We start from the raw sequence: 25,594 nt of genomic DNA on the forward strand, positions 1-25,594 counted from the left end.
AGAGAGATGTAGAAGAAAGTATTCTGATTGTACTCTCGCTAATTGATTAATTGAATGCTGTCACGATTATGTTACTGATATCCATCTGTTCTGTGGTTGAACAATTAACCTTCAGATGGAACAAACATGGTGTAAAAATGATGTTATTAAAAGAGAGAAATCTTGTAAAAATATTGTTTAAAAATCATGTGTATAAAATCGTGTATATAAAAAGTATATGAATAAAAACGCTTATATGCAATTTTAATTAGTATGTGTGATAAAATATGTTGTAAATAAAAACTTAATAAAATAAATATAATTTAAAAAAGAAAAAATAAATTTTGATTGTTTGAAAAGGGAATTAATACACAAAAAATGAATGGATTCACAAAAAAATGGATATATCGAATTCTACATTCAATCCGTCTTTCTTGTAGGTTTGAAATTTATATATCCATTCAGTTTCTTTTCTTGATAGCATATCTTTTACATCTCCTCCCCGCCAGTGGGGGGATACTAAATCTATCCCTATTACTTTAAAATCGGAAAACGAGAATTTATTACATTTTATACAGTGTCTTGGGACATCTATATTCATTAAACAATATCGTTTTTATTGCACTATTTCGTTTCTTATCTTCTACACAGAAGCTCCTAAGACGAAAGAAAGTATGGATTTTTGACGAGCTTTCTATTTCTAATACACTTGTGAGTGCAACAAACATCTCTATTTTTATTTTTATCCTTACATCACATACAGAAAAATATTTTGTTATATCTTACAGAAAATATATTTTGAGCATGAATGTCTATGTGTAAGGGTGAGTGAGCATTGATAAAGTATTATATATTGGAAACAATATTTATTTTATTCAACAATCGTTTTGCTTCAGATAATAAACATATAGACAGTGTTATGAGAATCCACACGAATTCCGTACACAAAACAGATAAATGAAAAAGCGACAGATCACGAACAGTAGCGTAATCGCTGCCAGGAATAAAGATGGCGGGTGCGCATTGCTATTGGGAGGACGTGTCATCAGTTCTGACCAATAATGAGCGAGCATTCAGCCGCTAGAATGCGTGGACCAATCCCAGCGCTCTTTTCTCGCCAGTTGAGCAGGAAGCAGGAAGCGACGTTGTGTCAGAATGCTGTGAGGGACTCCGGTACGAGTGACAGGACATGAACCCGCTCCTGCTCCCTGTGTGTTTGGGGTTCGTGGTCGCCCCGCCGGTACAGAATGCCAAGGAGAGCCGGTTTAGTGAGCAGGTGACCGCATGCCTTTATGTTTAAATGGGCCGGTGTTGGGGCTCTTGGAAGTCTGTAGTACCGCCAAATACCTTTATTCTGCATCCGCGCTACCGGCTGTCACAGGTTTCACCTGCACATTCACACTCATTTGTAATGTTCGTGTTTGCGTGAATTAGTAATTATATGGCGTCATTAGAGCTCATTTATGTCATAAGAGAACTGAAACATGGTACATGCTAACAGGGAGGATAAAAAGGAAGGCCGTAGGCCGTAGACTATAATAAAAGGGGCATAAAAAGTGATTTTTTTTTGAATTTTTATAAACCCTACATCTTAAAGTTTTAAGACTATTACATTCCTCTTAGGATGTCCTCCTTCTAATAGGAATGTTTTGCTATAATTCTTGTGTCCCGGAGTAACACGAGCACTTTGTATGGTCAGGAGATTGTTGTGTACACCCGTGTAGTTTACGGTGTTGCCGTGTTGTTACTGTTATGTCGGCCGTGTGGAGATGTATGCGGGTCCGCGCCTGTGTGCGCCGCTGGAGATAGCGGTTTGTGTGATCATTAGAGGAGGTTCTGGGTCCCTGACCGTTATTCACAGTTAGTGTGCCAGAAGGGGTCCGCGATGTGTCTGTTCCAGATATTCTATTATAGTGCTTGTTTTTTTTTCCTTCTTTTAAGGATCGACATTATTATGTATCTCCAGTGCTGAGTGTACTTTTGTTTTGTTTTATTATGTTCTGTGGTCAGTATGGCTAGCAGGTAATCTCTTTAGTGCCGACAGATTATACTTCCAGGAGGTCTGCCCTTTCCCATCTTTCTCTGGGTTTAGATGAAGAGCTGGTATTCTTTTTTGGTGATTTTTAATGGAATAACTCTTGAGGCTCTTTATCTCACCCATCTTTCCTGCGTTCCAACGGCACGTTGTGTTTGCTAATCCAAGTTTAAAAGGCTAATCAATCGTTAAAAAAACCTTTTGCAATTGATACATGAAAGTGACCCCACATTTTGGGTCTTCTAATCGGGGTCGTCTTCTAATCAGACCTCAAATAGAGGTCTGATTATGAGACTAAGATCCAGATCCCCCGCACCGCTGCAGGGGACCTGGATCCTCCTGTCTCCCCCCCCATACACACACTTACCGGTGCTTCCTGCTGTGTTGCCGGGGCAGCGATCCGCGTACACAACGTCCGCTGCAGCCGGAAGGAGGTGTGGCTAGCAGCGGGGGTTGTCTGCGTCCGTCGTGTATACCTTCCCCGGCTGTCAGAGATCAGAGTTCCTCGCACCGCTGCGGGGAACTCTGATCTCTGACAGCCAGGGAAGCTATATGAGACGGACGCAGACAAACCCCGCTGCCAACAAACCCCGCTGCAGCGGAAGGAGATGTTAACCCGCTGCCCCGGCAAAACAGCAGGAAATTGGAAGCACCGGTAAGTAAGTAAGTGTGTGTGTGTGTGTGTGTGTGTGTGTGTTAAATGGGGGCATAGGGCATTTCTGGAATGCCTTATACCCCTATATGCCACTCTGGCACTTAGGGGGTTAAAAAGCATATTATGGGGCAGAGTGGCATATAGGGAGGTATAAGGCATTTCACCTCCCTATATGCCACTCTGCCCCATAATATGCCTTTTAACCCCCTAAATGCCAGAGTGGCATATAGGGGTATAAGGCATTTCTGGAGGCAGAGTGCTCTATACAATGCCTTTTAACTCCCTTAATTCCACTCTGCCTCCTGGAATGCCTTATACCTCCCTATATGCCACTCTGCCCCATAATATGCATTTTAACCCCCTAAATGCCAGAGTGGCATTTAGGGGTATAAGGCATTTCTGGAGGCAGAGTGGCACATAGGGGGTCAAAAGGCATACCATGGGGCACAGTGGCATATAGAGGGTTAAAAGGCATATCATGGGCCACAGTGCCATATTGGAGTGGCAAGCCTGGGGGCAGATGTGCGTAACTGGGGGACAGGTTGGAAAATACAAGGAAATAAAAACAAAAAAAATATTTTTCTCAATCATAGCTTTATAAAAAAAATAGTTTACATGAATTAACATTTTCTGGTAAAACTTTTTTCCTTTAGGGTCGTCTTATATTCAGGCTTTTTCTTTTTTTCCTAAATTAATATTCAGATTTGGGGGGTCGTCTTATAATCAGGGTCGTCTTATAATCGAGCAAATGCGGTAGTTAGATTAGATGGAATTATTATTACCCTTTATCTGTTCAGAGAAAGAAATTAAGATGCGCTGTACAATTAAATTGGAGCAGTTAACACATTAGTAGTTGAGAACCCTGCATGTGAGCCATTATCACCCTTTATAGCATTTTAAACAATTGCTGTGTTTTAGGGAGTGACAGATGAATGATTAAATGTTAAATGGTTAAATGTCCAATGTAATAAGATGTTTTGTGTTTTTTTCTGGAGTCAAACTAAGTGAAATTATATCTTTTTTTTTTTTCCCCTACGGAATGACAGCACTGGGTCAGTGTTCATAGGAATAAAACGTAGATTTTGGTACACACATACTTAGTACAGTCACAGGTTCTAAGAGTCAGATTAAGTGAAAATATAGCTGTGTGCTAGAGAATGACAGATGAATCCCTATAGGGTATAATAAGAGAAAATAAGTTGTTTCACTGCCGAAACGCTGTGGCATATCCTATAGGTCGTCAGCACACATTTTCCCATTAATCTCTTCCGTGTCCCCATCTTCTTTCTTGGTCATCTTCTTCCTGATTTCTGCTCGGCTATGCTGGCTGGCGAAAAAGGTATGAGGACATTGAGAGTGTGATAGTGAATGGAGCACTAATAATAATAATAATAATAATAATAATAAAAAAAAAACAAAAAAAAAACCCTGAATCTCATCCAAACCGAAAGGTGCAGGAAAGGAAAAATTGAAATTGTGTCCAAATCATTTTTGGTCCATGTACTCAAGTCTAGTTAAACATTCAGTGATTAATATGCCCCCTTTAACTGCCTTGTATTGTATTATAAAAAATATAGCATGCTTTTTTTGGATGAGGCTGGCAGAGATAGTTTGAGTTTGGTAGAATTATGAATATTATGTGTTTTATTAATTTCATTATAAAATAAAAAATTAAAACCCCCTATATTATAACAGAAAAGTGTTAATTGGTTCTCTGCCTTAATAATCTTATTATTATTATTATTATCTTTTATTTATATAGCGCCAACAGTTTACGCAGCGCTTAATACAATACATAAATTCAAGGGGTCTGACGAGACAAACCGATACATTTGGTGGAGAGGACCCTGCAAGCTTACAATCTTGAGGGAATGGGGTGACAAACATAAGGCACAGAGGAAGGGTGAGAGGTGGTGTGGGGGTATCAGTGATGGGGTGAGAGGTAGTATGGTGGTCATGTCAATGACAAGGAAGTTCTAGAAGCTAAGATGGTAGATGGTAGTAGAAGTGTGGATCAGGGGGTCGCGGTGGATGGAATCTACTTGGTTTTTGCCAAGGCGTTTGACTCGGTTCCACACAATAGGTTAGTATTCAAACTGAAGGAAATTGGCCTAGATGCAAATTCTTGTTCTTGGGTAGAACATCGGCTTAGAGGTAGAGAACAGAGAGTTGTTATAAATGGTAAATTTTCAAGCTGGTCAAAAGTGGTAAGTGGTGTCCCTCAGGGTTCTGTTCTGGGACCAATTTTATTCAACATATTTATAAATGACCTGGCAGGAGGCATTGAAAGTCATGTTTCTGTGTTTGCAGATGACACAAAACTAGGTAAAGTTATACAGGGCGAGCAGGATATTAATGTGCTGCAGAGGGATCTAGATAGACTGGGGGACTGGGCACTCAAATGGCAGATGAAATTCAATGTAGATAAATGTAAAGTTATGCACTTCGGGGTAGCGAATGCACAAGCAACCTACACCCTAAACGGTAGTGAATTAGGGGTAATGACAAATGAGAAGGATTTGGGAATTGTTATAGACAACAAACTAGGCAACAATGTGCAGTGTCAGTCTGCGGTTGCTAAGGCCAGTAAGGTATTGTCGTGTATAAAAAGGGGCATCAAGTCGCGGAATAAAGATATAATTTTGCCTCTGTATAAATCAATGGTAAGGCCGCACCTTGAATATGCTGTGCAATTTTGGGCGCCTTTTCTAAAGAAGGATATCATAGCACTAGAAAGGGTGCAGAGGCGGGCTACAAAATTAATAAAAGGAATGGAGCAATATAGTTATGAAGAAAGGTTAACTAATTTAAATCTGTTTAGTTTAGAAAAACGTCGCCTCAGAGGGGATATGATAGCATTATATAAATATATTTGGGGCCAATACAAACCATTGTGTGGAAATCTGTTCATAAACAGGACTATGCATAGGACACGTGGTCATGCATTTAGACTGGAAGAAAGGAGATTTAGACTAAAGCAGAGGAAAGGGTTTTTTACAGTAAGGGCAGTAAGGATGTGGAATTCTCTGCCTGCAGAGGTAGTTTTATCAGAGTCTGTACAGACGTTTAAACTGCAACTGGATGGATACCTGGAAAAACATAATATTCAGGGATATAATCTTTAATTATGGGGAAACAGCTTATTGATCCAAGGAGAAATCTGACTGCCATTTTGGGGTCAAGAAGGAATTTTTTTCCCTGGTTAGTGCAAAATTGGAAAGAGCGAAGCCAGGGTTTTTTGCCTTCTTTTGGATCAAACAGCAACAAATTAACAGATATAGGAAAGGCTGAACTTGATGGACGCATGTCTTTTTTCAGCCTATGTAACTATGTAACTATGTAACCGGAGCAAAAGTGGTAGATGTGTTAATTTTTGCGTTTTAATCTAGGATGGTGGCCATTGAATCGAAATATCCTCTAGACTGTAAGTTTACGGACCGGTCTCTATTTACTTAACGTAAATGATCGTTTTTAATCTGTCAGTTCTAGTTTTGTCAGACTCTGAATGTATGGACTATAGGAATATATTCTAAATATATATTATATTATAAATAAAAGATAATATTCTTGATGTTTTTCAGCACGGAAACACGATCAGCACGGTCAAAGTGACAGTGTCCAGCTTACCGTGGAATGAGGAGAACTCTGGTCTCGTATATATATAAAGCTTCCGCATGAAGAGGACGTGTTGGCGGGTCACCGCCTGTTACCAGCCGCACTAACAATGTCGGTGTTTTAGCAGCAATCAAACGAGGGACTGGATTATAAACAAAACCGAACAACAAATACAGTGTTTTTTTTTTAACGTATTTATTTCATGCTTCTAGTGCCGTTCTGTACACCCAGTGCCCTCCGCGCGGTCTGCCATCTGTACCTCATCTCAAGGAGCTGCCGTGTTTGTGAGGGCGAAATGTTCACCATAAGCAGACATGGAAGTAGTTAACCCATTAAAACGGATAGTCGGCATAGAAAGTATAAATCAAGCTATTAGGTGGCTTTTGTTTATATTATGACTAAAGATCTGAACAGTTTTCAATTATTACAGATTAAATGGAATATATGTATGTACTACATGTCTGTGCATAGATGTATAATAAATGTATGAAACGGATCAGGATTTTGTGTAGTTTTTCTCCTTAATAAAATTCCATGAACCCTGGTTGTGCCTCTCTCATCATGGAGGACATCCTTATTGATCCCACAGGTCCCCCCAGGGTTATATACGTGTGTATGCATTTGCTAACACTGTGGGTATCACACTGGGAAAAAAAGGGATCATTAAAACATATTTCACTTTGTACATGAAACATAGCAATGGGAATCAAAAAAAAAAGAAACATAGGAATAGAGTTTGACTGCAGACTCGCATCTTCACTCAGGAGTCGGGATAACAATATGCCGATCCCATTCATATCTATATTCCCTTACTGTGTTAACCGCCACCACTCAGTCAGGACATACAGCTACATGCCATGGATTTGATGTTTTTATATCCGGAGCCATCTTGGTCAGTGGCGTAAGTACAGGGGCCGACCCTGCGACTGCTTGTCTTCTCGTGCCTTTTTTACACCATTTTGAACCCTTAATCACGTCGCTTCTTTAAATGTCACTTTATTACTCTGTTAGATTATCTTGATTAGAGTCCCCAAGGGTTTTGTTTATACTTGGCGTTCTCTTGGCAATATATATATATATATATATATATATATAATTATAATTATATATATATATATACTCTACCATTCAAAAGTACGAGGTCACATAGATCTGTCTCTCTTTTTGTAAGAAAACGAATGTTGTCTATTAAAATGACATGAAATGCATCAGAAATACAGCACAGGCATCATTAATGTTATAAATGACTGAATGATTGTAGCTGCGTTCCAACGGCACGTTGTGTTTAATCCAAGTTTAAATTTAAAAGGCTAATCAATAATTAGAAAACCCCTTTTGCAATTGTTACAGCTAGACATTTATTTTCCAAGTGACCCCACATTTTAGAATGGTAGTCTGTGTGTGATATATATATATGTGTGTGTGTGTATATACCGTGTATATATATATATATATATATATATATATATATAATCACACACTACTGTTTCAGAATTATATATTGACATCATAACTGTAAGCGTTGTCTAGCCGGCTTGTCGCTGAGAGTTCCGAGCCCCGCCCTGCTATTGTGATGTAACAGATGTGCCACGCCCTTCTACTGTGACATAGTGTAGGTTATAAAAGCACTGGCCGTTAGGCCAACAGATGCTTTTGTAAGCTGACAGTACAAGATGAGGAGCATAGCTCTGGTTTTCGTTGTTACTGTTCTGATCCATGTGATCTTTACTTTGGAGATTTACACAAATAGCTGGGCTGTGCACATACCTGATGGCTCTGTAGAGGCAGAACGTATTGCACAGAAATTCGGTTTCATCAACCTTGGCCAGGTGGTGCTTGGCAGTGATTTCTACCATTTATCTCATCGTGGCATTCAAAGGAAATCCTTCAGCCCTCACTGGGGTAGAAATATTCAACTGAAAAAAGAACCCAAGGTTAGCTGGTTTGAGCAGCAGACGCTGAGGAGAAGGGAGAAAAGACAGCCTAGTATGGTTCCCACAGACCCCCTCTTCAGCTTGCAGTGGTACCTGGGTAAAAATCTTGACTTAGGCGTCCAGACTGCTTGGAACCGTGGATATACCGGACGAGGCGTGGTGGTGACCGTTCTGGATGAAGGGCTTGAAAAGGACCACCCCGATCTCGCATTAAACTATGATCCGGAAGCGAGTTATGATTTTAATGACGACGATCCTGACCCTCAGCCCCGATATAACTCATCTAATGAGACCAACCACGGGACCCGCTGTGCAGGCGAGGTGGCTGCGGTTGCCAATAATGATATCTGCGGCGCTGGAGTAGCATACAACGCTAGAATAGGAGGTGTGCGAATGCTGGATGGGATAGTCACAGACTTTGTTGAAGCTCAGTCGTTGAGTTTGAACCCACAGCATATTGACATTTATAGCGCCAGCTGGGGTCCCACTGATGATGGAAAGATACTGGATGGACCAGGAGTGTTGTCTTCTGAGGCTTTTTACAAAGGAATACTAAATGGCCGCCGTGGCCTTGGATCTATCTTTGTTTGGGCATCTGGAAACGGTGGCAGGAATGACAACTGCAACAGTGACGGCTACTCCAACAGTATCTACACTGTTGCTGTTGGGGGTGTCACAAATCATGGAACAGTCCCTTGGTACAGTGAGGCGTGTGCATGCAAACTTACAAGCACTTACAGCAGCGGTGGTGGTGAGGAAGAGACTTTTATCACCACTGATATACGCCACACGTGTACAGATAAACACACCGGGACTTCAGCCGCCACTCCACTTGCTGCCGGGATCCTTGCTTTGGCATTGGAGGCAAACCCAGCTCTTACATGGAGGGATATACAACATATCGTGGTAAGAGCGTCCAGTCCTGCCCACCTAATGGCTGACGATTGGGTCATAAATGGAGTGGGAAGAAAAGTGAGCCACTTTTTCGGCTACGGACTCTTGCATGCTGGACGAGTAGTGGAGCTGGCCGAAACATGGGAGACAACGCAGCCTCAAAGAAAGTGCCTCATAACAATTGTGAGCACCCCTAAAAGAGTGCATTCAGATCTGATTTTGACTTACAATGTCACTGCCTGTTCTGGGTCCCCCAATCACATAACATCCCTTGAGCATGTCCAAGCCCAAATGACCCTCAGCTACAGTCGCAGAGGTGACCTGGAAATCTATCTTACCAGTCCTATGGGCACCCGTTCTGTGCTGATGGGCAAGAGACCACATGATACCAGCACTGATGGGTACAGAGATTGGTCCTTCATGACCACACAATCTTGGGATGAAAATCCATTGGGCCTTTGGACCTTAGAATTTAGGAACAGAGGAAGCTACACCAACCACGGATTTCTACATCACGTCACGTTGATTTTGTACGGGACAGATGAACACATGATGTCCAGGAAAATCAAGAAGTCTGTCATGAGAAAGTGTCTGAGGCGGGATAGAAATGGGTCGTGCATAGAATGTTTGGCACCATATTATACCTTTGGAAAGCTCTGTCTATCTTACTGCCCTGCCAAATACTTTAAGTCTACGCAGAGAGCGGAGGTGTCAGAGCCCAGCAGCTTTCACCTTGTTCGTTCTTGTGCCGCTTGCCACCCATCCTGCTTTACGTGTAAAGGGTCGTCTGCCAATAATTGCACTTCCTGTTCCCCTTTATACGAATATAATGGAAAAGACAACTCATGCGTAAGATCTGACTCCCCAAGTGTAGACTTACAGAACGCCTCATTCATCCGGATCCCTCAAACAACATTAGTGGCAGTGATAATGAGTGCAGCCATTGTAATGGTTATGGGACCGCTGGTGGTTTTCATTCACTGGTATCTACGAAAAAGATCACGAGTAGACCCCAGTCCCGTCTGATGGGCAACCACCGTGCTCTAAATCAGATCTGGAATCTGCGCAGGGAGGAGATTTCCTTTGCTTTTGAACACTGATGAGGACAAATTCAACAAGGGAGAGTAGAGACCCAACCTGACGCGGATAGCACTGTTACACCAATAAAATTCCTTTTACTATTTGGCAAAAATACCTTTTCCTTGCTATATTTTACAAATTTAGATTTTAAGTACCTGGAAATTTTATGTTGAATAATAAAACAATTAAACCGTGCTCGCATGCTTGAAGGAAAAGCTTAGACCGATCTCAGATTTCATATCTTGTGTGGATTCCAAAACAAGAATCAAGCATTCTATAGCAATGCACATTGATTAAAGATTGGAAATACATCATTTTTATGTGACTTAATGTCACCACTGACATGTTTGGTTTTATTTTGCATTTAAGTGACTTAAAAGTTATGTAATACCCCAGATCCTTACATCACAATATAGAACGGAAAAGAAACACCTTCACGAGTGGGTAGGTCTTAAAAAATGAATATGAAATAAATTACAGTACCCTACAAATCTTGCTGCTCCCGCAGATCAACACTCCTCATAAGTGTTATAACAAATGATGTATAGGCAAAGGTCGGGGCGCATAGATATGTGGGAAAAAATAAAACAAATATAGTGTAATAAGTTAATACGAAAAAAATAAAAATAGAGATGTTTGTTGCACTCACAAGTGTATTAGAAATAGAAAGCTCGTCAAAAATCCATACTTTCTTTCGTCTTAGGAGCTTCTGTGTAGAAGATAAGAAACGAAATAGTGCAATAAAAAAGATATTGTTTAATGAATATAGATTAAAAACTTACAAACAAGTAGGCATAACAACTGGGTTATGCGTAAGAGCAGTGTCCTTTATAAAGATAAGTGGATGATCATCAAGTCCATGTAAAGTCCAGGTTTTCAATAGTTGTAAAGTTTTCCAAAATATCTCAACGCGTTTCACCAATTCTGGCTTCCTCAGGAGAAAATTTAAGAAATCAATCTGTATCCTGTCTGTGTTTTCGCGGTTCTTTTAAAGGTCCCGGCTCGCCGTCTTGTTCTATTTGCGTCATTTCGACGTCATCACGTTTAGTCTTTTTTCTTTTTTCTTTTCTTTTTTAATTCCTCAGGATGAAATAACGGCAGATGTTGTGGAACCCTCTGTTTCATTCTGTCAACGGGACTCGTAGTCGGCAGTATTCGTAAATCGGTAAGTGTGTAAAATAGATTTATACAGTTAAAAACATGACATATAGAATGTTTTTCATTTAACTATCTTTTCTAGTTACAGGGATATATCGGCAGAGCATCAAGGGACCAACAGAAGGAAAGACAGACAGGCTGATTCAAGATAGAAGACATCTGTGTATGTGGTTTGGCATCCGTCCAAACCTCAATAGGCAAGTGAAACAATGTAGCAACTTAGTAACAATATTAATTGGTACCAATTTAAAGATCCAATGTATTCAGTGAATGTATTTTTATTTTCTTAGGAATCTATCCTGTTGGACAGAACTCCCACACGAAAGAAGACATAAGAGAGAGATGTAGAAGAAAGTATTCTGATTGTACTCTCGCTAATTGATTAATTGAATGCTGTCACGATTATGTTACTGATATCCATCTGTTCTGTGGTTGAACAATTAACCTTCAGATGGAACAAACATGGTGTAAAAATGATGTTATTAAAAGAGAGAAATCTTGTAAAAATATTGTTTAAAAATCATGTGTATAAAATCGTGTATATAAAAAGTATATGAATAAAAACGCTTATATGCAATTTTAATTAGTATGTGTGATAAAATATGTTGTAAATAAAAACTTAATAAAATAAATATAATTTAAAAAAGAAAAAATAAATTTTGATTGTTTGAAAAGGGAATTAATACACAAAAAATGAATGGATTCACAAAAAAATGGATATATCGAATTCTACATTCAATCCGTCTTTCTTGTAGGTTTGAAATTTATATATCCATTCAGTTTCTTTTCTTGATAGCATATCTTTTACATCTCCTCCCCGCCAGTGGGGGGATACTAAATCTATCCCTATTACTTTAAAATCGGAAAACGAGAATTTATTACATTTTATACAGTGTCTTGGGACATCTATATTCATTAAACAATATCGTTTTTATTGCACTATTTCGTTTCTTATCTTCTACACAGAAGCTCCTAAGACGAAAGAAAGTATGGATTTTTGACGAGCTTTCTATTTCTAATACACTTGTGAGTGCAACAAACATCTCTATTTTTATTTTTATCCTTACATCACATACAGAAAAATATTTTGTTATATCTTACAGAAAATATATTTTGAGCATGAATGTCTATGTGTAAGGGTGAGTGAGCATTGATAAAGTATTATATATTGGAAACAATATTTATTTTATTCAACAATCGTTTTGCTTCAGATAATAAACATATAGACAGTGTTATGAGAATCCACACGAATTCCGTACACAAAACAGATAAATGAAAAAGCGACAGATCACGAACAGTAGCGTAATCGCTGCCAGGAATAAAGATGGCGGGTGCGCATTGCTATTGGGAGGACGTGTCATCAGTTCTGACCAATAATGAGCGAGCATTCAGCCGCTAGAATGCGTGGACCAATCCCAGCGCTCTTTTCTCGCCAGTTGAGCAGGAAGCAGGAAGCGACGTTGTGTCAGAATGCTGTGAGGGACTCCGGTACGAGTGACAGGACATGAACCCGCTCCTGCTCCCTGTGTGTTTGGGGTTCGTGGTCGCCCCGCCGGTACAGAATGCCAAGGAGAGCCGGTTTAGTGAGCAGGTGACCGCATGCCTTTATGTTTAAATGGGCCGGTGTTGGGGCTCTTGGAAGTCTGTAGCACCGCCAAATACCTTTATTCTGCATCCGCGCTACCGGCTGTCACAGGTTTCACCTGCACATTCACACTCATTTGTAATGTTCGTGTTTGCGTGAATTAGTAATTATATGGCGTCATTAGAGCTCATTTATGTCATAAGAGAACTGAAACATGGTACATGCTAACAGGGAGGATAAAAAGGAAGGCCGTAGGCCGTAGACTATAATAAAAGGGGCATAAAAAGTGATTTTTTTTTGAATTTTTATAAACCCTACATCTTAAAGTTTTAAGACTATTACATTCCTCTTAGGATGTCCTCCTTCTAATAGGAATGTTTTGCTATAATTCTTGTGTCCCGGAGTAACACGAGCACTTTGTATGGTCAGGAGATTGTTGTGTACACCCGTGTAGTTTACGGTGTTGCCGTGTTGTTACTGTTATGTCGGCCGTGTGGAGATGTATGCGGGTCCGCGCCTGTGTGCGCCGCTGGAGATAGCGGTTTGTGTGATCATTAGAGGAGGTTCTGGGTCCCTGACCGTTATTCACAGTTAGTGTGCCAGAAGGGGTCCGCGATGTGTCTGTTCCAGATATTCTATTATAGTGCTTGTTTTTTTTTCCTTCTTTTAAGGATCGACATTATTATGTATCTCCAGTGCTGAGTGTACTTTTGTTTTGTTTTATTATGTTCTGTGGTCAGTATGGCTAGCAGGTAATCTCTTTAGTGCCGACAGATTATACTTCCAGGAGGTCTGCCCTTTCCCATCTTTCTCTGGGTTTAGATGAAGAGCTGGTATTCTTTTTTGGTGATTTTTAATGGAATAACTCTTGAGGCTCTTTATCTCACCCATCTTTCCTGCGTTCCAACGGCACGTTGTGTTTGCTAATCCAAGTTTAAAAGGCTAATCAATCGTTAAAAAAACCTTTTGCAATTGATACATGAAAGTGACCCCACATTTTGGGTCTTCTAATCGGGGTCGTCTTCTAATCAGACCTCAAATAGAGGTCTGATTATGAGACTAAGATCCAGATCCCCCGCACCGCTGCAGGGGACCTGGATCCTCCTGTCTCCCCCCCCATACACACACTTACCGGTGCTTCCTGCTGTGTTGCCGGGGCAGCGATCCGCGTACACAACGTCCGCTGCAGCCGGAAGGAGGTGTGGCTAGCAGCGGGGGTTGTCTGCGTCCGTCGCGTATACCTTCCCCGGCTGTCAGAGATCAGAGTTCCTCGCACCGGTGCGGGGAACTCTGATCTCTGACAGCCAGGGAAGCTATATGAGACGGACGCAGACAAACCCCGCTGCCAACAAACCCCGCTGCAGCGGAAGGAGATGTTAACCCGCTGCCCCGGCAAAACAGCAGGAAATTGGAAGCACCGGTAAGTAAGTAAGTGTGTGTGTGTGTGTGTGTGTGTGTGTTAAATGGGGGCATAGGGCATTTCTGGAATGCCTTATACCCCTATATGCCACTCTGGCACTTAGGGGGTTAAAAAGCATATTATGGGGCAGAGTGGCATATAGGGAGGTATAAGGCATTTCACCTCCCTATATGCCACTCTGCCCCATAATATGCCTTTTAACCCCCTAAATGCCAGAGTGGCATATAGGGGTATAAGGCATTTCTGGAGGCAGAGTGCTCTATACAATGCCTTTTAACTCCCTTAATTCCACTCTGCCTCCTGGAATGCCTTATACCTCCCTATATGCCACTCTGCCCCATAATATGCATTTTAACCCCCTAAATGCCAGAGTGGCATTTAGGGGTATAAGGCATTTCTGGAGGCAGAGTGGCACATAGGGGGTCAAAAGGCATACCATGGGGCACAGTGGCATATAGAGGGTTAAAAGGCATATCATGGGCCACAGTGCCATATTGGAGTGGCAAGCCTGGGGGCAGATGTGCGTAACTGGGGGACAGGTTGGAAAATACAAGGAAATAAAAACAAAAAAAATATTTTTCTCAATCATAGCTTTATAAAAAAAATAGTTTACATGAATTAACATTTTCTGGTAAAACTTTTTTCCTTTAGGGTCGTCTTATATTCAGGCTTTTTCTTTTTTTCCTAAATTAATATTCAGATTTGGGGGGTCGTCTTATAATCAGGGTCGTCTTATAATCGAGCAAATGCGGTAGTTAGATTAGATGGAATTATTATTACCCTTTATCTGTTCAGAGAAAGAAATTAAGATGCGCTGTACAATTAAATTGGAGCAGTTAACACATTAGTAGTTGAGAACCCTGCATGTGAGCCATTATCACCCTTTATAGCATTTTAAACAATTGCTGTGTTTTAGGGAGTGACAGATGAATGATTAAATGTTAAATGGTTAAATGTCCAATGTAATAAGATGTTTTGTGTTTTTTTCTGGAGTCAAACTAAGTGAAATTATATCTTTTTTTTTTTTCCCCTACGGAATGACAGCACTGGGTCAGTGTTCATAGGAATAAAACGTAGATTTTGGTACACACATACTTAGTACAGTCACAGGTTCTAAGAGTCAGATTAAGTGAAAATATAGCTGTGTGCTAGAGAATGACAGATGAATCCCTATAGGGTATAATAAGAGAAAATAAGTTGTTTCACTGCCGAAACGCTGTGGCATATCCTATAGGTCATCAGCACACATTTTCCCATTAATCTCTTCCGTGTCCCCATCTTCTTTCTTGGTCATCTTCTTCCTGATTTCTGCTCGGCTATGCTGGCTGGCGAAAAAGGTATGAGGACATTTAGAGTGTGATAGTGAATGGAGCACTAATAATAATAATAATAATAATAATAATAATAATAAAAAAAAAAAAAAAAAAAAAAAACCCTGAATCTCATCCAAACCGAAAGGTGCAGGAAAGGAAAAATTGAAATTGTGTCCAAATCATTTTTGGTCCATGTACTCAAGTCTAGTTAAACATTCAGTGATTAATATGCCCCCTTTAACTGCCTTGTATTGTATTATAAAAAATACAGCATGCTTTTTTTGGATGAGGCTGGCAGAGATAGTTTGAGTTTGGTAGAATTATGAATATTATGTGTTTTATTAATTTCATTATAAAATAAAAAATTAAAACCCCCTATATTATAACAGAAAAGTGTTAATTGGTTCTCTGCCTTAATAATCTTATTATTATTATTATTATCTTTTATTTATATAGCGCCAACAGTTTACGCAGCGCTTAATACAATACATAAATTCAAGGGGTCTGACGAGACAAACCGATACATTTGGTGGAGAGGACCCTGCAAGCTTACAATCTTGAGGGAATGGGGTGACAAACATAAGGCACAGAGGAAGGGTGAGAGGTGGTGTGGGGGTATCAGTGATGGGGTGAGAGGTAGTATGGTGGTCATGTCAATGACAAGGAAGTTCTAGAAGCTAAGATGGTAGATGGTAGTAGAAGTGTGGATCAGGGGGTCGCGGTGGATGGAATCTACTTGGTTTTTGCCAAGGCGTTTGACTCGGTTCCACACAATAGGTTAGTATTCAAACTGAAGGAAATTGGCCTAGATGCAAATTCTTGTTCTTGGGTAGAACATCGGCTAAGAGGTAGAGAACAGAGAGTTGTTATAAATGGTAAATTTTCAAGCTGGTCAAAAGTGGTAAGTGGTGTCCCTCAGGGTTCTGTTCTGGGACCAATTTTATTCAACATATTTATAAATGACCTGGCAGGAGGCATTGAAAGTCATGTTTCTGTGTTTGCAGATGACACAAAACTAGGTAAAGTTATACAGGGCGAGCAGGATATTAATGTGCTGCAGAGGGATCTAGATAGACTGGGGGACTGGGCACTCAAATGGCAGATGAAATTCAATGTAGATAAATGTAAAGTTATGCACTTCGGGGTAGCGAATGCACAAGCAACCTACACCCTAAACGGTAGTGAATTAGGGGTAATGACAAATGAGAAGGATTTGGGAATTGTTATAGACAACAAACTAGGCAACAATGTGCAGTGTCAGTCTGCGGTTGCTAAGGCCAGTAAGGTATTGTCGTGTATAAAAAGGGGCATCAAGTCGCGGAATAAAGATATAATTTTGCCTCTGTATAAATCAATGGTAAGGCCGCACCTTGAATATGCTGTGCAATTTTGGGCGCCTTTTCTAAAGAAGGATATCATAGCACTAGAAAGGGTGCAGAGGCGGGCTACAAAATTAATAAAAGGAATGGAGCAATATAGTTATGAAGAAAGGTTAACTAATTTAACCCCTTAACGACAATTGCCGGTCCTGGCACGACACGGAAAAGCATGTGCTTTACGACAATTGACGTGCCAGGACCGGCACGTCTTTAAACGGGTGCAGAAAGCGATCTACTATCGCTTTCTGCACCCAAAAAGCGTTGCTGAATGCCTCGACCTCGAGGCATTCAGCAACACCGCGATCGGCACGAAGGGGCCATCTCTGGCCCCTCCACGGGGCGTCAACATCCGCCATACTTTGTATGGCGGCGGACGCCCGTTTTAAAAGCGTTTAGGAGGCGATCGACGATCGCCTCCTAAACTTAAATGGTGTCGCTGGAATGCCTCGATCAGGAGGCATCCAGCGACACCAAACACTAACCTTTTGATGGGCTGTGACCGCTCCGGAGAGCGGTCACAGCCGCAGCTGCCGGCAATCTTCGCCATCAAGGAAGATGGCCGCCGTCCTGTAACAGGAACCACAAATTTTAAAAGTTCGCTAGACGGTCCAGACCATCTAGAGAACTTTGGCTCCACTTGCAGGTTGAATACAGGTACTGCATTCACCATGCAAGTCAATGGAGCCCAGCTTTCTAATCACAGTGTGATTAGTAAAAATAAATTAAAAAATAAAATAAAATTAATAATAATTAGAAAAAAATAGTAAAAAAACAGTAAAATGTAAAAATCATTTCCCACTGATGTCACTATCAGGGGAACCTCCAAGTTGAAAAAAAATGTTAAATTTTTTTAAAAAAATAATAATAAAAAAAATATATATATAAAAAATATATTTTTGTGAGCAAGTCCTAAAATTAGCATATTAGCTTAAAACAATTCTCGCATGGAAAGAGTTAAAATACTGGCATATTAAATGCCCGTGGGGTGTCTACTTTTAAAAAATGTATGATTTGATGGGGTAAATTGAATGGGCCAGGTTCAACAACGTCCCAATTAACACGGGGGGAAGGATGGCCACACATCTAATTTCCAATTAGAAAAATGCACACGTACCAAATGTGGCCTTTTAGTTCCCCCAAAAAATGACAAACCCATGCATGTGGGGTATCACTGCACTCAGGAGATGTTGCTGAACACATTATGGGGTGTCGTGTGACAGCGGCATATACCAGGAGCTGTAAATTCATACATAAAGTAGGTGTGTGTGGGAAAAATACACACACAAAAATATTACTGCAAACTTTGAAAAAATGCTGGTGGTAAAATATGTGCATGCAAAGAGTTAAAATACCAGCATTTAAAATACCCTGTGGTGTCTAGTTTTGAAAAATATATGGTTTTGTTGGGCACACTGAAATGGCCTGGCTCAAAGATGTACCAAATAGGGCATGGGCAGTGGATCCCAAATGCCAAAGTTCAACATTGAAAAAAGCGCATGCCCCAAATGTGGCCCTTTTGCCCCAAAACAGCCAGGCAAAATCATTCATGTGAGGTATCGCTGTACTCAGGAGATGTTGCTGAACACATATTGGGGTGTTTTGTGATAGTGACATATACGAGAACATTTTAATTCATACCTGAATTAAAATGTGTGTGGAAAACCAAATGCAAAAAAATGACTACCACAAAGTTTGACAAAGACTGGTGGTAGATATGGTGCATGGAAAGAGTTAAAATACTAGCATTTGAAATACCCTGGGGTGTCTAGTTTTCAAAAATATATGGGTTTATTGGGCACACTGAAATGGCCCGGCTCAAAGATGTACCAAATAGGGCATGGGCAGTGGATCCCCAAATGCCAAAGTTCAACATTGAAAAATGCGCATGCCCCAAATGTGGCCCTTTTGCCCCCAAACAGCCAGGCAAAATCATTCATGTGGGGTATCGCTGCACTCAGGAGATGTTGCTGAACACATATTGGGGTGTTTTGTGATAGTGACATAAACTAGAACATTTTAATTCATACCTGAAGTAAAATGTGTATGACAAAACAAATGCAAAAAAATGACTACCATAAAGTTTGACAAAGACTGGTGGTAGATATGGTGCATGGAAAGAGTTAAAATACTAGCATTTTGAATACCCTGGGCTGTCTAGTTTTCAAAAATATATGACTTGATGGGGTAAATTGCATTGGCCGGGTTCAAAGATACCCGAAACGGCACATGGGGGGAAGAATTACCAGATTTGGAAAAAATGGCTTTGAAATAGCAAAACGCTACCTGTACTTATTGCCCCATAATGGGTAGAAAAAAGCAAAAAAACATAAAAACATTGGGTATTTCTAAACTCAGGACAAATAGTAGAATCTATTTAGCAGGTTTTTTCATTACCTTTTATAGATGAGTAAAAGATTTTTCAACTAAAAGTTAGAAACAGTCATTTTTTTCTAAATTTTTCACCATATTTTATAATTTTTTTAATAGTAAATAATATGATACAATCAAAACAATGTCATCTAAAGAAAGCCCTTCTTGTCCTGAAAAAAACAATATCTAATGTGTGTGGGTTCAGTAAACGGGAAAGAAGAAAATTACAGCTAAACACAAGCAGCGCAGAAATGTTAAAAAGGCCATTGTCACAAAGGGTACAAAAAGTAAAATCAGCCTTTGTCTCGAAGGGGTTAAATCTGTTTAGTTTAGAAAAACGTCGCCTCAGAGGGGATATGATAGCATTATATAAATATATTTGGGGCCAATACAAACCATTGTGTGGAAATCTGTTCATAAACAGGACTATGCATAGGACACGTGGTCATGCATTTAGACTGGAAGAAAGGAGATTTAGACTAAAGCAGAGGAAAGGGTTTTTTACAGTAAGGGCAGTAAGGATGTGGAATTCTCTGCCTGCAGAGGTAGTTTTATCAGAGTCTGTACAGACGTTTAAACTGCAACTGGATGGATACCTGGAAAAACATAATATTCAGGGATATAATCTTTAATTATGGGGAAACAGCTTATTGATCCAAGGAGAAATCTGACTGCCATTTTGGGGTCAAGAAGGAATTTTTTTCCCTGGTTAGTGCAAAATTGGAAAGAGCGAAGCCAGGGTTTTTTGCCTTCTTTTGGATCAAACAGCAACAAATTAACAGATATAGGAAAGGCTGAACTTGATGGACGCATGTCTTTTTTCAGCCTATGTAACTATGTAACTATGTAACCGGAGCAAAAGTGGTAGATGTGTTAATTTTTGCGTTTTAATCTAGGATGGTGGCCATTGAATCGAAATATCCTCTAGACTGTAAGTTTACGGACCGGTCTCTATTTACTTAACGTAAATGATCGTTTTTAATCTGTCAGTTCTAGTTTTGTCAGACTCTGAATGTATGGACTATAGGAATATATTCTAAATATATATTATATTATAAATAAAAGATAATATTCTTGATGTTTTTCAGCACGGAAACACGATCAGCACGGTCAAAGTGACAGTGTCCAGCTTACCGTGGAATGAGGAGAACTCTGGTCTCGTATATATATAAAGCTTCCGCATGAAGAGGACGTGTTGGCGGGTCACCGCCTGTTACCAGCCGCACTAACAATGTCGGTGTTTTAGCAGCAATCAAACGAGGGACTGGATTATAAACAAAACCGAACAACAAATACAGTGGTTTTTTTTTAACGTATTTATTTCATGCTTCTAGTGCCGTTCTGTACACCCAGTGCCCTCCGCGCGGTCTGCCATCTGTACCTCATCTCAAGGAGCTGCCGTGTTTGTGAGGGCGAAATGTTCACCATAAGCAGACATGGAAGTAGTTAACCCATTAAAACGGATAGTCGGCATAGAAAGTATAAATCAAGCTATTAGGTGGCTTTTGTTTATATTATGACTAAAGATCTGAACAGTTTTCAATTATTACAGATTAAATGGAATATATGTATGTACTACATGTCTGTGCATAGATGTATAATAAATGTATGAAACGGATCAGGATTTTGTGTAGTTTTTCTCCTTAATAAAATTCCATGAACCCTGGTTGTGCCTCTCTCATCATGGAGGACATCCTTATTGATCCCACAGGTCCCCCCAGGGTTATATACGTGTGTATGCATTTGCTAACACTGTGGGTATCACACTGGGAAAAAAAGGGATCATTAAAACATATTTCACTTTGTACATGAAACATAGCAATGGGAATCAAAAAAAAAAGAAACATAGGAATAGAGTTTGACTGCAGACTCGCATCTTCACTCAGGAGTCGGGATAACAATATGCCGATCCCATTCATATCTATATTCCCTTACTGTGTTAACCGCCACCACTCAGTCAGGACATACAGCTACATGCCATGGATTTGATGTTTTTATATCCGGAGCCATCTTGGTCAGTGGCGTAAGTACAGGGGCCGACCCTGCGACTGCTTGTCTTCTCGTGCCTTTTTTACACCATTTTGAACCCTTAATCACGTCGCTTCTTTAAATGTCACTTTATTACTCTGTTAGATTATCTTGATTAGAGTCCCCAAGGGTTTTGTTTATACTTGGCGTTCTCTTGGCAATATATATATATATATATATATATAATTATAATTATATATATATATATACTCTACCATTCAAAAGTACGAGGTCACATAGATCTGTCTCTCTTTTTGTAAGAAAACGAATGTTGTCTATTAAAATGACATGAAATGCATCAGAAATACAGCACAGGCATCATTAATGTTATAAATGACTGAATGATTGTAGCTGCGTTCCAACGGCACGTTGTGTTTAATCCAAGTTTAAATTTAAAAGGCTAATCAATAATTAGAAAACCCCTTTTGCAATTGTTACAGCTAGACATTTATTTTCCAAGTGACCCCACATTTTAGAATGGTAGTCTGTGTGTGATATATATATATGTGTGTGTGTGTATATACCGTGTATATATATATATATATATATATATATATATATATATATAATCACACACTACTGTTTCAGAATTATATATTGACATCATAACTGTAAGCGTTGTCTAGCCGGCTTGTCGCTGAGAGTTCCGAGCCCCGCCCTGCTATTGTGATGTAACAGATGTGCCACGCCCTTCTACTGTGACATAGTGTAGGTTATAAAAGCACTGGCCGTTAGGCCAACAGATGCTTTTGTAAGCTGACAGTACAAGATGAGGAGCATAGCTCTGGTTTTCGTTGTTACTGTTCTGATCCATGTGATCTTTACTTTGGAGATTTACACAAATAGCTGGGCTGTGCACATACCTGATGGCTCTGTAGAGGCAGAACGTATTGCACAGAAATTCGGTTTCATCAACCTTGGCCAGGTGGTGCTTGGCAGTGATTTCTACCATTTATCTCATCGTGGCATTCAAAGGAAATCCTTCAGCCCTCACTGGGGTAGAAATATTCAACTGAAAAAAGAACCCAAGGTTAGCTGGTTTGAGCAGCAGACGCTGAGGAGAAGGGAGAAAAGACAGCCTAGTATGGTTCCCACAGACCCCCTCTTCAGCTTGCAGTGGTACCTGGGTAAAAATCTTGACTTAGGCGTCCAGACTGCTTGGAACCGTGGATATACCGGACGAGGCGTGGTGGTGACCGTTCTGGATGAAGGGCTTGAAAAGGACCACCCCGATCTCGCATTAAACTATGATCCGGAAGCGAGTTATGATTTTAATGACGACGATCCTGACCCTCAGCCCCGATATAACTCATCTAATGAGACCAACCACGGGACCCGCTGTGCAGGCGAGGTGGCTGCGGTTGCCAATAATGATATCTGCGGCGCTGGAGTAGCATACAACGCTAGAATAGGAGGTGTGCGAATGCTGGATGGGATAGTCACAGACTTTGTTGAAGCTCAGTCGTTGAGTTTGAACCCACAGCATATTGACATTTATAGCGCCAGCTGGGGTCCCACTGATGATGGAAAGATACTGGATGGACCAGGAGTGTTGTCTTCTGAGGCTTTTTACAAAGGAATACTAAATGGCCGCCGTGGCCTTGGATCTATCTTTGTTTGGGCATCTGGAAACGGTGGCAGGAATGACAACTGCAACAGTGACGGCTACTCCAACAGTATCTACACTGTTGCTGTTGGGGGTGTCACAAATCATGGAACAGTCCCTTGGTACAGTGAGGCGTGTGCATGCAAACTTACAAGCACTTACAGCAGCGGTGGTGGTGAGGAAGAGACTTTTATCACCACTGATATACGCCACACGTGTACAGATAAACACACCGGGACTTCAGCCGCCACTCCACTTGCTGCCGGGATCCTTGCTTTGGCATTGGAGGCAAACCCAGCTCTTACATGGAGGGATATACAACATATCGTGGTAAGAGCGTCCAGTCCTGCCCACCTAATGGCTGACGATTGGGTCATAAATGGAGTGGGAAGAAAAGTGAGCCACTTTTTCGGCTACGGACTCTTGCATGCTGGACGAGTAGTGGAGCTGGCCGAAACATGGGAGACAACGCAGCCTCAAAGAAAGTGCCTCATAACAATTGTGAGCACCCCTAAAAGAGTGCATTCAGATCTGATTTTGACTTACAATGTCACTGCCTGTTCTGGGTCCCCCAATCACATAACATCCCTTGAGCATGTCCAAGCCCAAATGACCCTCAGCTACAGTCGCAGAGGTGACCTGGAAATCTATCTTACCAGTCCTATGGGCACCCGTTCTGTGCTGATGGGCAAGAGACCACATGATACCAGCACTGATGGGTACAGAGATTGGTCCTTCATGACCACACAATCTTGGGATGAAAATCCATTGGGCCTTTGGACCTTAGAATTTAGGAACAGAGGAAGCTACACCAACCACGGATTTCTACATCACGTCACGTTGATTTTGTACGGGACAGATGAACACATGATGTCCAGGAAAATCAAGAAGTCTGTCATGAGAAAGTGTCTGAGGCGGGATAGAAATGGGTCGTGCATAGAATGTTTGGCACCATATTATACCTTTGGAAAGCTCTGTCTATCTTACTGCCCTGCCAAATACTTTAAGTCTACGCAGAGAGCGGAGGTGTCAGAGCCCAGCAGCTTTCACCTTGTTCGTTCTTGTGCCGCTTGCCACCCATCCTGCTTTACGTGTAAAGGGTCGTCTGCCAATAATTGCACTTCCTGTTCCCCTTTATACGAATATAATGGAAAAGACAACTCATGCGTAAGATCTGACTCCCCAAGTGTAGACTTACAGAACGCCTCATTCATCCGGATCCCTCAAACAACATTAGTGGCAGTGATAATGAGTGCGGCCATTGTAATGGTTATGGGACCGCTGGTGGTTTTCATTCACTGGTATCTACGAAAAAGATCACGAGTAGACCCCAGTCCCGTCTGATGGGCAACCACCGTGCTCTAAATCAGATCTGGAATCTGCGCAGGGAGGAGATTTCCTTTGCTTTTGAACACTGATGAGGACAAATTCAACAAGGGAGAGTAGAGACCCAACCTGACGCGGATAGCACTGTTACACCAATAAAATTCCTTTTACTATTTGGCAAAAATACCTTTTCCTTGCTATATTTTACAAATTTAGATTTTAAGTACCTGGAAATTTTATGTTGAATAATAAAACAATTAAACCGTGCTCGCATGCTTGAAGGAAAAGCTTAGACCGATCTCAGATTTCATATCTTGTGTGGATTCCAAAACAAGAATCAAGCATTCTATAGCAATGCACATTGATTAAAGATTGGAAATACATCATTTTTATGTGACTTAATGTCACCACTGACATGTTTGGTTTTATTTTGCATTTAAGTGACTTAAAAGTTATGTAATACCCCAGATCCTTACATCACAATATAGAACGGAAAAGAAACACCTTCACGAGTGGGTAGGTCTTAAAAAATGAATATGAAATAAATTACAGTACCCTACAAATCTTGCTGCTCCCGCAGATCAACACTCCTCATAAGTGTTATAACAAATGATGTATAGGCAAAGGTCGGGGCGCATAGATATGTGGGAAAAAATAAAACAAATATAGTGTAATAAGTTAATACGAAAAAAATAAAAATAGAGATGTTTGTTGCACTCACAAGTGTATTAGAAATAGAAAGCTCGTCAAAAATCCATACTTTCTTTCGTCTTAGGAGCTTCTGTGTAGAAGATAAGAAACGAAATAGTGCAATAAAAAAGATATTGTTTAATGAATATAGATTAAAAACTTACAAACAAGTAGGCATAACAACTGGGTTATGCGTAAGAGCAGTGTCCTTTATAAAGATAAGTGGATGATCATCAAGTCCATGTAAAGTCCAGGTTTTCAATAGTTGTAAAGTTTTCCAAAATATCTCAACGCGTTTCACCAATTCTGGCTTCCTCAGGAGAAAATTTAAGAAATCAATCTGTATCCTGTCTGTGTTTTCGCGGTTCTTTTAAAGGTCCCGGCTCGCCGTCTTGTTCTATTTGCGTCATTTCGACGTCATCACGTTTAGTCTTTTTTCTTTTTTCTTTTCTTTTTTAATTCCTCAGGATGAAATAACGGCAGATGTTGTGGAACCCTCTGTTTCATTCTGTCAACGGGACTCGTAG

The 25,594-nt window shown here is 40.5% G+C and overlaps 1 protein-coding gene and 1 pseudogene across 1 annotated transcript; both read left to right on the plus strand.

The window, feature by feature from the left end:
* The first annotated feature begins 7,957 nt into the window (after nt 1-7,957).
* On the plus strand, nt 7,958-11,337 carry LOC149281619 (proprotein convertase subtilisin/kexin type 4 pseudogene; annotated as a pseudogene).
* Nucleotides 11,338-12,750: 1,413 nt separating this feature from the next.
* LOC149281620 (proprotein convertase subtilisin/kexin type 4-like) lies at nt 12,751-25,594 on the plus strand. Its single transcript, XM_089499170.1, has 4 exons — nt 12,751-12,838; nt 17,340-17,437; nt 22,278-24,218; nt 25,535-25,594. Exons 1-4 carry the CDS (start codon nt 12,751-12,753, stop codon nt 25,592-25,594), a joined length of 2,187 nt encoding a protein of 728 aa, XP_089355296.1.

The sequence above is a fragment of the Sceloporus occidentalis genome, unplaced genomic scaffold (assembly GCF_023333645.1).
Source record: "Sceloporus occidentalis isolate IW3139 unplaced genomic scaffold, rSceOcc1.0.p SCAF_130, whole genome shotgun sequence".
NCBI lineage: Eukaryota > Metazoa > Chordata > Lepidosauria > Squamata > Phrynosomatidae > Sceloporus > Sceloporus occidentalis.